The 12562-nt window shown below is 43.8% G+C and overlaps 1 protein-coding gene across 4 annotated transcripts in view; it reads left to right on the top strand.

Moving 5' to 3' along the window:
• The window catches only part of VWA8 (von Willebrand factor A domain containing 8), a 353412-nt gene that overhangs the window by 303574 nt on the left and 37276 nt on the right, over positions 1-12562 (top strand). For all 4 annotated transcript variants that reach the window (XR_012010082.1, XM_072782924.1, XM_072782926.1 and 1 more), the window contains 3 exons: positions 174-282; positions 3480-3636; positions 10167-10275. Coding sequence is in view for 3 of the 4 variants with exons in the window: in XM_072782924.1 (XP_072639025.1) it covers positions 174-282; positions 3480-3636; positions 10167-10275 (375 nt within the window). In the remaining variant the exon portion in view is untranslated. The remainder of the gene's footprint in view (positions 1-173; positions 283-3479; positions 3637-10166; positions 10276-12562) is intronic.

Raw genomic sequence — 12562 nt, 5'->3', positions numbered from 1 at the left:
TTTTTTTTTTTTTTTTTTTTTTTTTTTGGCGAGACACTGACAGCAACCGTTGTGTCCTGTAGGCCTAAGGTTATAAGATACCTTAAAGATTTGGGGGAAAAGAATTCTTCCTGCCCTAGAGTTTCTGGTGTTGGTCATGAAATAGTGATAATGTCTCAATTCTTCATTTGTAGATCACGATCCACAGAGACAGTGGCAAAGATGTGAGTTCCCCCAAACACGGGAAGGAGGACCCGGACAACATGCCCCATGTGGGCGGCAATACTTGGGCTGGCGGAACAGGTTGGTAGCCCTGGCATTCTCCTGCGTCGAGCTCCCCGAGGCCCCACAGGCCCATATAAACTGCACACCACCCCTGAGAAGGTTCAGGGACCCTCTGTCATCTCTGCGACCCCCGTGAGTCAGGTGGACTGTGCCTTTCACCCTGTGTCCCAGCATGACATCACACGTGGAAAAACCGTGGCACTGGGAGTCCCACAGACTCTGCCATCCTGGGCCCTGAGACCATTCTGAACCCCCAACCTTGCTACATCAGTAAGAGGGGAAAATATTAACTACCTTACAAGGTGGTGATGAGGATTAAACAAAATCATGATCATGAAGTGCTGAGCCCAGGACCTGGTCTGAAGAATGCATTCGTTATAAATGTTAATCCCTTCTTTTAAATTCCGTGCCCTTGGCATGCTGCCTGCAATCTATAGTAGATTCCTTGTTGACCAGCTGACTTGGAAGAGGAGTGGGCCTTGCCTTCCACATCTCAGAAGTGAGTATATGGAGGATGCAGGATTTTGAGATAAGAGAGTTGGTTGCAGTTGGAACCGGTGGCTGTGGTCTATTCCTTCCTCTTGGCTGCCTGACGGGAGCATTGTTCCCATGCCTGCTGTCTTCCTCCTTCCTCGGCGACAGCTGAAGCAGACACATCTGCTGGGCTGCAGGAATAGGGCCAGACGGTGTGCGCACTGTCCGATCTTATCTTGGCCAGGAGCAGTGCTGGCACGAGCTCCATACTTCGCCTTCCCTTAGGATGGTGTGTGCCTCTTGGCCTTGACAGGCTCAGGAGGAAATGGCTTTCTATGCTGAGACAATGTGCTATCACATAGGCCTGGAGACTTCTTGCCTGTTCTGTTTATTCATCAAGCATCAGCTTTAAAGAAAGGGTATTTTTAGAAATGTCCTTTGATCTTGAAATTAGTGTCAAGCCAGCAAGATTAATCCATATGGAATGCATTGTGGAGCGAGGTGGCCAGATGCAGGTCTTTCCCAGCAGTGGGCTTACTCTGGAGCAGAGGTTCTCGCTTTTTATTCAGTTTGACTCTACTAGTTCACCTCTGTCCAGACTGAAGGCCCTGCTTTTGTTTCCCTTAGCCTTTATTTTTCCATCTGTTGGATCTTTTTGGCTTCAAATTCTCTGTCATTCTCCCTCAGAATTCTCTACGTGGAACTTAGCACTGACTCAAGTCACTTGATCCCTCTTTCATCATCAGAGCGCCTCCTTTGCTTATTTTCCCGTATCTTTGAAGCTGATTTAGGATGTCCAGGGTTAGCTTCAAGATTATGCCTTGAAGTCTAGAACCTCTGACCAGCATTTTCATTTAAATAGTACAAATTAAGGGCTCTTGGAAGTAGACGTCACGAAGAGCTCCCCACTCATGCCCTCTCCGCCCCAGTGCAACTTGCCCCACGGGCTCCTGGGACCCATGCTGAGCATTGTTCATACCACCTTCTGAACAATTGTGGGTGTTTTTCCTCTACACCAAAACTGACATCATCTCGGCTCCCAGGAAGCCTTGAGTGCTAATCCATGACCCCTATGTACCCCACTCCGCAATGTCTGAGAGGAACTTCCTTTAGGAAGGGAATCATCCACAGAAACAGCTTTTTTGCCTCCGTCGCTCACTCATTTTCCAGTTACTGGGCCCCTCTGCCTACAGGCTGTCCCTGAGTGAGAGCCAGCAATCACACACATCTAAGAAGCAATTTTCCACCACTGATTTCTAAATAAAAATGAAATCAGATGTACTCCAATCAAAGGGTAAACAGACTATTATTAATAGGCTCTTCTCCTGGTATTTCCCCAGAGGAAATGACCTACCTAGACTTTGGTAAGGGAAGCAGTGCGTGCTGAGTTCCTACCTTTAGTTTATTACACCAGTTATGGCTCCAAAGGAGAAAAGATAAATGTGACATAATTTAACTGAAGCCTAAAAGCTTTCAAAATTTCCACTTCATTAAACTTAGAAATGACCTCATTCTATGTGACTGGAAGTTGTCTGAATAATAATAGTAAGAGCAGCCGCTTATAATGTAGTTCTTACTTTGCACCAGTTACCGTTCTAAGCACTTAGCCTCGTGACAATGCCAAGAAGTAAATATTAGCGACTCCATTTTACAGAACAGGAGACTGAGACACCATGAAGTTAAGGAACCTCCTTCAAGGACACACAACCTAGCGCACGGACACAGGATTCAAATTCAGGCAGTCCAGTTTAACTATACAACCCTCTGCTACGTAACACTAGTCTCTGATACAATATGATACGATACTCCCCCCCCAATATTGAATTCTCGTCTAAGTGCCCAAGTTACGTGTGAATGAACAAAAGAAACTGATTGCTAGTATTTTAATCATTATAAAACAGAGGTAATAAACTGGTAGCCCAGAGGCCCAGGCTAACCAATATATGTATTTGGGGGGTCAGCAGCACAGTGTTTTATGATCATTTGAATCTGAATGTATTGAGACAAGGCAGGCTTTCTCTAGCTAGCCAAAGTCCTCACCACCTCTTATAGTTTTATCTACCTGGACTTCCAGGCATTTAATTTATATTTACAACATAAACGGTTTACACAAGGTACACTTACAAGCATGCAGACTAGGGCTTATATTAGGAAAACTGTTCTGAAGCTGACAGTCCCTAAGGCTGACTGTATCTCTATCCTAGCTGTCTCTCTCTTACTTTAGGGAAAAATAAGGTAACATGTGAGAGACAAGGAGTGTTGCTCATTTAATTAACAAACACATAACAAGTTATCTGTGGTGTTCAAGCCACTCTTATAGGTGCAAATGTGTAAGATACAATCCCACCCACTAATTAGTGAGACCAGAAAAAAAATATATTAAAAAATAATAAATAGTGGCCAGGAGTGCTCCCTGTCAGGTGGAGTCCTCATCAGAGGAGGTGCCCTGGAATTTGGACTGACCCTTGAACTATGGGATAAACCCTGGCTGGATAGAGAAGAGAAAGGACACCCTAGACAGGGGGATCCCCTTTGTTTCCAGAGAGAGGTCATCTGAATATTGAATTACTAATTAGGTGCAGTTAACATGCTTCACGGGACTGCTTTCGAGCCGAGATCTGACTTTTTTGTCTTGTTGAATGTGGAGTCCCTGTCAATGGGTGAAGGGAGGCCTTGAAATCCAGGCCAATGAGCCTGTGGCTTTTTAGACTCACCACTGGATTTTTGTGGCTTCCTTCCAGGAGGAAGAGACACCGCAGGGCTAGGTGGCAAAGGAGGTCCCTACCGGCTGGACGCAGGCCATACCGTGTACCAGGTGTCCGAGGCTGAGAAGGACGCAGTTCCCGAGGAGGTCAAGAGAGCCGCCAGAGAGATGGGCCAGAAAGCATTTCAGCAGCGGTGAGTGGGCCACTGCCTGGGCAGGTTGGCCTCTGTGGCCGTGGGGTGGCCGAACCTGAGTTGCCCCCCAGCCCTCACATTCTCCACCTCCCACAGCACAAACAGAGACCCCTACCGCCCACCTCCCCAGCACAGACAGACAAGCGAACATAATGCCTTGTCCTTTTTGCTTGATGTATTAAATGCATCGATCCCATATGGCTGAGTAGAAAAGGGAGCTGAGCCCATTAGAAAGGAAAACCAAAGATAACAGCTCTTAGGAGAAATTAAAGTTCAAGACCCTCCATCCATATCGCTTCTTAGTCTCCAAAGGGAATTTAGAAAAGTCTCCGTGATGTTCTCTTCCTGCCCTCAGGAATCTCGTGGATATATGTGGGGACGGGACTCATGAACACGCACACTCACACTCACATGCTCACACACTCAAGTGCTACAGTCACGTGGTATGGGAGCTGTGCCCCCTGCCCCATGCAGTCAAGCCTAAGGTAGGTGAGGTGGGGCCTGAGCTGAGCCAGAATTTGGATCTGCCAGGAGGGGAAACCTAAATGAGCAGAGACCCCAGAGCAGGATGAGCGTAGTGTCTGTGGCGGAGAGAGCCAGCTGGCCTCCCCAGAATAAAGGGTTCCAGCTGGGGTGGTGGGGAGCGAGGTTGAATGTGGAGTCCCTGTCAGTGGGTGAAGGGAGGCCTTGAAATCCAGGCCAACAAGCCTGTGGCTTTTAGATGATCCAGAACCAATCTGGGCCACTTGGATTGGAACCATCTAAAGAATAAGAATCCGCGTGATGCTTTCACTAGACATCCACATGTGTTCCGTAGCCAAAAGCAAAAAATACCAAAAGATGGGCAATATCTCCTTCAGGATTGAGGGAATCGGTGGTGCTTTGGGAGGCAGATTTACACCGTCATGCCCAATGGAAGGGACTGAGTGCCGTTGGAAAAAAGCATGCTCCAGTGTATGTGAGTTATGAAGTTCCTCCCACGTAGAACATCTGGTATTACGTTACACGCTGTGCTTACACATCCTGCAAATAAACAGCACAGAACAATAGGGACAAAAATGCGGGCCCCTCCTGCCCCACCCTCAGGAAAGCCTGAAGGACCCTCGTGTACCCAGCAGGTAAATAAGGCAAGAGTGTCACTCCCAGCCTTTCTGCTGACTTCCCTGGAGACCTGAAACTATTTATTTATGCTCACTGTGCCCACAATTTTTCTTCTGGAGATGGGTAACTTTCCTCTCTCCTTCTCTGAGAGGGAACAGATAACTGTTAGAAATGAAAGCAATTTAAATTTCTCAAAAAAAGGTGGAAGGAATGCTATATGAAAGAACTTGTTAGGATTCAAATACTGTTCTACATTTCATATAAACAAAACATCCATTTAGGAAAAGAACCAGAATATTAGATATGCATCATTCTCCCCTCCCCGACTAACGAGCTCCTGTTGTTGCCATGCTCAGAGGGGTCTCAATTTTGCACAAGGAGACAAATAGAGAGAGTGCTTTGATACACATAGCACATGGCGAGGCAGAAAGACCTTTCAGTGGTGCTTGGGCACAAGTATACAACCCCTTTTGTGATTTCCATGGTAGGGATAAGGAACCTGGTTCTATTAACCACCAGCCTGCAGGGAAAAGATGTCAAGGAGCATTCATAAGGCAACTAATTTAGTGGCAGTGGGAAAGGAAAGAGAAAACATGGGGAAGGGAGTAAGAAAAGCATATACCTCTGCTAATCACTGCAGAGAAGAATCTAGTCCAAGTAAAAGAGAAGACCATATGGTGATTGAAAGACAGGAGGTGAGCAAGAGTATGAGAAAAGAGAGGAAGAAATAAAAACACGTGGAAATCCTGAGAAGTTCAGGGCATAGCAAACAGAGAGCAAGGTGGGTGCTTTCTACTTTCCGGTAGTAATTACTCCTCTTTGGTGAGTGTCCAACTTAGTACTGCTAAAGGCTCTCTCTTAACGTTATGTATTATGAAACTTTTCAAACATAAATAAAAGGAGAGAGACCCAGAGAGAGAACCTGATGGACCTGCTCTCCCAACTTCAAAAAGAAAAATCTGGCTCCACTCCCAGTCCCCACCCCTGGATTGTTTTGAAGCTAATCCAAGATGTCCTGTCTTTTCATTGTAAATATTTCAGAGTAAACCTCTGAAAGGTAAGACCCCCTAAAAAAATAAAAACACACACTACGATTATCATGTCTTTAAAAGGTAATCGTTCTTCACTGTCATCAAATAGTCTGTTTTAAAGCTATTTTGCAACTCTCGGTACATGTAGAATGAGGTCATTTATGCTTTTTAAGCTTTATCATGGCCTATACCTTTTCTCCATGCTTCTTCTCACTCTTTCCCCCTATTATGTTATTTGTATTAAGAGTTGATTGCTTCTCCACTTTTAGTCCCTTGAGGGCAGGGCATTTTGTTCTCTACTGTAGCCCCAGTACCTCGAATTCAGTGCACTCATTCCACACTGGTGGAATGAATAATGCATGCATGAATAGCAACGCTTTATTCACAGATTGGCTAATACTTAATTCAGAAACTGGCTAAAACCAGATTGGGTCAGGGGATGGGTGAAATGAGTGATGGGTATGAAGGAGAGCACTCGTCATGATGACTAATATAAAACTGTATATTAACTAACTGGAATTAAAATAAAAACTTAAGGGACACCCTAGGTGGCTCAGCAGTTGAGCATCTGCCTTCGGCTCAGGGCTTGATCCCAGAGTCCCGGGATCGAGTCCCACGTCGGGGTCCCTGCATGGAGCCTGCTTCTCCCTCTGCCTATGTCTCTGCCTCTCTCTGTGTGTCTCTCATGAATAAATAAGTAAAATCTTTTTAAAAATAAATAAATAAATAAAAACTTTCAAAAAAAAGAAAAGAAACTGGCTAAATCAGACTGACAGCCACACCCAGCCATCCGCCTAGAGGTCCCCCATATTGCCTTATGGAGCCTAACGCTACTGATAGGCTCTTGTCATCATCAAAATGGCCTCTAGTTAGCATTCACTTGTATCTGGATTCCAGTTTGATGCCTCTTTCTGTACATCAAGAATTGATGATACCGTACAACTGAAACTATGCTGTATATTAATTAACTGGGATTTAAATTAAAACTTCGAAAGATTGATTCGGGAGGACTAACAGAGGTAGACAATATAAGACATGCAGAAAGCAGGGCAGAAACATTAAACCAACAAACTATGAATGAAATCGATGGTGAGGTACTTTTCCATGCCTAAAAGAGCATTTAAGGTGGGCACCAGCTGTGGACGTTGTACCTACAACCATTTGTAAAACTAATCAGCCTTACACAGTAGATCTCAGCTTATGTTTGTTTTCCTCATAACTGATCCAAAATTATAGTATTTAAGGCTGACCTATAAGAAAAGTAAAATGAGAACCAAAATTCCCAGACTCTTACGTAACAATAAATATACCCTTTAAAAATATACCGTGCCAACAAAATGCAGTTAGTCCACATAGATTACTAGGATGTGAAGCAGCTGTGCCCTGCAGTTTTGATCAGGGTTAAAGCAGCAAAAAGACATATTTCCAGCTAGTTTTGCGGGCTTGAGAGTATTAACACCGGGAAGCTTATCTGATCCAGAGGCTAAAATTTCCTATTTTCTTTCCCCATTCCCTGCTTCGGTCTTCATCTTTCAGAATTTATCAGCTTTGAACACCTTGTAGGTGATCTTTCTGAAAGCTGACACAACCTGGAATATGATTTCCAGATTTCTTCATAATTACAACAGTATGTGGTGTGTTTTTGGGTGCAACATGATCGTGCCCGAGGTAGCCCTATAACTGGAGCTGATTCTCATCTGACTACAAAGACCAGTCTGCCCAAGGTGACTTGCCAACTGCCTGACTCCCTTCTTGACATGTGTGTGTATGTCTGTGTATTTTTCCCCCTGCTAAGGACAAGCTGTATTTTTTTTCTAACCTCCCTTTGGAAAAGTACTAATCTCCCTTCTTTGGGAAAGAGCATATTAGCTTCCTATGAATGAAGGGGGGAAGTAGCATATCCTGCAATGTTCCTGGTGCCCAGCTTCTGTCAGCCTTGACACTTGAGACATAACTTAATCTAATGAAAATTTATAGAGAAGTTTAAGAGATTGCCAAAACCAAACATAAGAGGTATTGTTAGGAGGTCAAGTCCCGTACACATATTCCTAGCTATTCTTCAGAACAGAGTAAATTAGATTTAGAAGGGCCCCTTGGCATGTCACCTTGGGAAACACCATTCAGCTATTATTTACCTTTTGATAGTCAGTGTTTTCAAAGTGCTACCTAACAGCATTTATTGAGTGCTACCAAGTGCCAGGCATTGTGCTAGATACTAGAAATTCACAGAAAAAAATAAGGCTATTTCTTCTCCCAGAGGAATAGAAGAGAAACTATCCATGTGGTAAATGTATTTTTCATGAAATTTTTGGTTTAATTATACATACACACACACACATATGCATATGTATTCATTTTTGTGTACTTGATCTCAATGTAAAGCATATTTCCTTCTGTGGAAAATAAAATTTGAAAACATTATGAAACAAGGAAACAGACTTCTCTAGTAAAAGCTATAACGTGCAGAGGTTTCGTAGTAGGTATCTGTAGGAAAGGCATGAATGGGAATGATCAGTTTTACTGGAGGGATCGAGCAGGATTTCATTGGAAATCCTTCCAGTGGGATCTTGAAAGCTGAGTTGGTGTTAGCTAACCCTTCCAGGTGTTAGGGCAGGAACTGCAGATCTGCCCATGGCCATAGAGACCTATGGTTATGTGTTTCTAACAGGCCTCCAACACTCAGCCCTGTGATGGCTGGATTCTCCTTAGCACTTGGCCTGACTTGGAGGAATAGAGACTATTAATTCTCATTCAGCATTTGGGGTTTCTGTTCCACTCAAGATGATAAATCTATATTTGAGATAAGAGTTTCAGCTATGGACCTGGGATCCATACTCCCATACTCCCAACACTGCACGCATGCATACACGTACATGCACATGTGCACAGCAGTTTAGAAGCCAATGCTATCGCTGGGCTTTGTATATATGTGTTCATTATTGCCTGTCCTAGGATTGGCACCATTACATTTATCAAAACTTACAGAAACATGATCAAATGTAGTGTATTATGGATACAACCCTGTAAAACCCAAGAAATCCTCACTCTGGGAAGGTGAATGAACCTTCCTCTTAGGATTAGTTTAAGATGCCTGAGTCTTACTTTTATTTCAGTCACTCATTTCACTTCATTTTGAGCACCTGTGAAGTGCTAGGCACCATGCTAGGCACCATACACCTAACCATGAGGGAGACTCAATCCTTCTCCTAAAGGAGTCTAGTTGGAGAGACCAGGTGTAGCATGGGTAATAAATATTCTGAGATCGAGAAGCACAAAGTGCTGTGAGAACACAGAAGACAGACCTGGGATCAGTCCAGGCTTCCTGGAGGCAGTCCTCATGGATTTGAGTCCTGGAGAGTAAGTGGGAGTTCTAGGCAGAGGGGCAGAGAAAGGAAGTTCCTAGTGAAGGACAAGCCCAGCAGGAGCTCCGAGTGGTGGGTGTGCGGTGTGTCAGGGAACTGCGAGTGCACTGGTGGGGCTGCAGTTGGAAGCCAATGAGGAAGAGCGACAAAAAAAGAACACTGCACGCGATCCTTGGGTGGCTCAGCGGTTTAGCGCCTGCCTTCCGCCCAGGGCGTGATCCTGGAGTCCCGGGATCGAGTTCCAAATTGGGCTCCCTGCATGGAGCCTGCTTCTCCCTCTGCCTCTCTCTATCTCTCATGAATAAATAAAATCTTAAAAAAAAAAAAAAAAAAAAAAGGAGCACTGCGCCAGCAGGATGGAACTTCAAAGCCACAGTAATATCAAAACACAATTATCTCATTAAAAATGCACAGCAATTCCAGAAAACTCTTATATTCTACCTAACGACACATTCAATTACATTCCTGGGGCCTGGACTGTTATCTTGGTCAACCCAATATCTGTCCTTGGTCTCTAAAAGCAACCCACAGACTCTCTTCTAGGAACTTGCCACATGAACTGACCAGCTGCCAACACCATGACACGTCTGTGGGATATGGCAATGGTTTGCTAAAGAGCTGACTCATTGGCTCATGGGAGCCAGTTGCGCACATTTCTTTCCAAGTCAGTGCTCCATGATCTTCCTGTTAGTAGCTTGGAATTGATCATGGTGGGACTATTGACCCCACAGAAGTCAGCAAATACTACAAATCAGGGCTTTTTGTTGGTTTGGTTTGGTTTGGTTTGGTTTGGTTTGGTTTGGTTTGGTTGGTTTGTTCTGGAAGGCTACTTGTTCACCATTTACCAGCCCACTGCTGGACATTTTCTTCCTTCGAAACTCCTAGCTGGAAACATTACTTCTTGCCTTTTCTCCTCCAAGGCAACCTCAATTACCTAAGACCTTGCTACAGTTCTAGCAGCAGATGAATGGAAGTAAAAGACCACATCTACATTATTTCAGCTGCTATCTTTTTTTTTTACCCCTTCTGGTTTCAGGTTAAAGGAGATCCAGATGAGTGAATATGATGCCACAACATATGAAAGGTTCTCAGGGGCTGTTCGACGGCAGGTGCACTCCCTTCGAGTCATCCTGGATAATTTACAGGTAATCCTCCAACAATGAACTAAGAAAATAATCTGGGCCCAAAGCTAGACCCACCCCAAAACTATTGGAGAAAGTTAGCCAAACCCTAATCAGCTGGTCAAAAAATATTCATGCCGAAATGTTTGTGCAAAACTCTGGATCACTCCATGGCCTTCTTAGGTGAGTTCTCCAAGGAAAAATATTTGACCACACCTGTCCAATCAAGGAAACAATAATTTGACCAGCAACCCTAGAAGACACTAGATGTCCTGATTCCCCTCATTTGAGATCTATGAGTATCCCACCTTAACTAGAAATTCACAGATAGAATTGTCTTCCTACAAATCATTTTATCGTTATGGACTCTGGAGACAGAGGAGCATTTTGGATCATCCAGGCTGTGCATTCTCTGTGTCTCCTGGCATCTCCTCCTGTGCTCTCCCAACCCCTACTTTGCCTGCCTTTTTTCAGTTTTTAACTGTGGTTGTCTCAGAACAGTTAATATTGCTCTTGTCCCTTAGAATACTGATTAAGGTGCTTCAGTATTTCCCAAGCAAAGACCTGTTATTTGTATAATTTGCTTTGAAAAAAATCCATATGCAGATTGTGTGAAAAGGTAACGTGGAATGATTGGATTTTTTTCTAGTAAAGACACTCAGTTACCAGTGCTTATCGCCCTGGGCATTGAGGGCACCTTCTGGGTGGGCTGTGATCTCCAGGGTAAGGCAAAAGGTGAAAAAGAAACAAAGTGGGTGGTTCACAGGATGTGAGGGGCGATGAGCGGCAGTGCTTATTGCTAAGTAAGACTGAAGAATGAATGCTTTAGTGAGTTGCTCATTTCTTAAGTTTGTGATACACACCAGACATTAGGGATGGAAAAACAAAATGCAGCCCCTGCCCTCAAAAGAAGGAACCCAAAGACAAATAGGCAAATGATTTCTTACATTCTGTAGAGAAGTATGTGTACGATGCTACGGAATGTACAAGAAGGTCTTCATGGAGAATATAACACTTGAGTTCACACTTGAAAGATGCTGAGGATTTTTCAGATGGTTGAGGAGTCAGGGCGCTCCAGACACAGGACACGGGATGTACAAGTGCAGGTTATTGGGTGTGGCTGGAAAAAGCATGTGTGTGGTAGAGGACAGTGGCAAAGAAGAAGGCTGTCAAAGTCACAGAGGCCTTGGGGCACCTGGGTGGCTCAGTCAGTTGAGCATCTGGCTCTTTGTTTCAGATCAGGTCATGATCTCAGGGTCGTGGGATCAAGCCCCATATGGGGCTCCATGCTCAGCAGAGAGTCTGTTGGAGACTCTCTCTCTTCATCCCTCCTCTCTGCCTCTTCTCTCTCTGTCTCCCAAATGAAAAGATAAAACTTTAAAAAAAAAAAAAAATACAACCTGGCCCTGGATTCCACGTTTCCATGCAGACAGCATTGGGTTTTACCCTGGTTACAAATGGGCCATTAGATTATTCACAGTACCAAAGAGGAATTCGAGACTACATTTTTAATTTAATTGAAGGAATGAGAATCCTCATCTGATCTTGATTGGTATTCATTGGGCACCAGTCTCTAGTGACTTCTACAAACATCACCACATTTAATCCTCACATCAGCTCTTTAAGATAAATGATACTATGTTCACCAGATCAGCCAAAGGAAGAATAGGTTGACCCATTACTGTGACTTCTTCAAGTAGGACACCAGTTAAGCCTGGGTTCGAGTTAGAGTTACCATTAAGGAGTGATTTCTACTAAAATCCACAGTGATGAGACCAGTATAAGAAACAGTGTCAGGTTCTGCATTCTGCACTCCAAGAGAGATGTGAAAAAAAAACTGGAAAGGGCTCAAAGACAAGCAACAAATACAATTAAATGGATGAAAAACAAGAAATTGACACATATAAAAAAAAAAAAACATAAAGCAATCGGGGTTAATAACTTTCTAGATACCCTCAAATAGAGTCACTAATTATTTCAGGGATGTTTTTATTCTCTTCTTCCCTGGAAATCTGAAAAAGAGAACCTGGGTTTAAATAATAGCAAGAAAGAGTTTTAAGATATAAGAAAGGGAATAAAAATGATTTAATCCTTGGATGAAAACCTAAAACGGATGTAGAACTGCCATCTCTCCAACTCTTCACAGATGATACGAGCATTTTAATAATAGCAAGAATTTACTGAGCAATTGCCATGTGCCAGACATGCCACTAGATGCCTTGTGTTATCAGCGGCATTATCAAGATCTCTTCTATCATCGTCGTCGTCGTCATCATCCCTTAGTGACTAATAGTGCCAGCTCTGGAGCCAG

The sequence above is a fragment of the Canis lupus genome, chromosome 17 (assembly GCF_048164855.1).
Source record: "Canis lupus baileyi chromosome 17, mCanLup2.hap1, whole genome shotgun sequence".
Taxonomy (NCBI): domain Eukaryota; kingdom Metazoa; phylum Chordata; class Mammalia; order Carnivora; family Canidae; genus Canis; species Canis lupus.
Note: the sequence above shows the minus strand (reverse complement) of the source record. Positions and strands in the feature narration are given on the sequence as shown.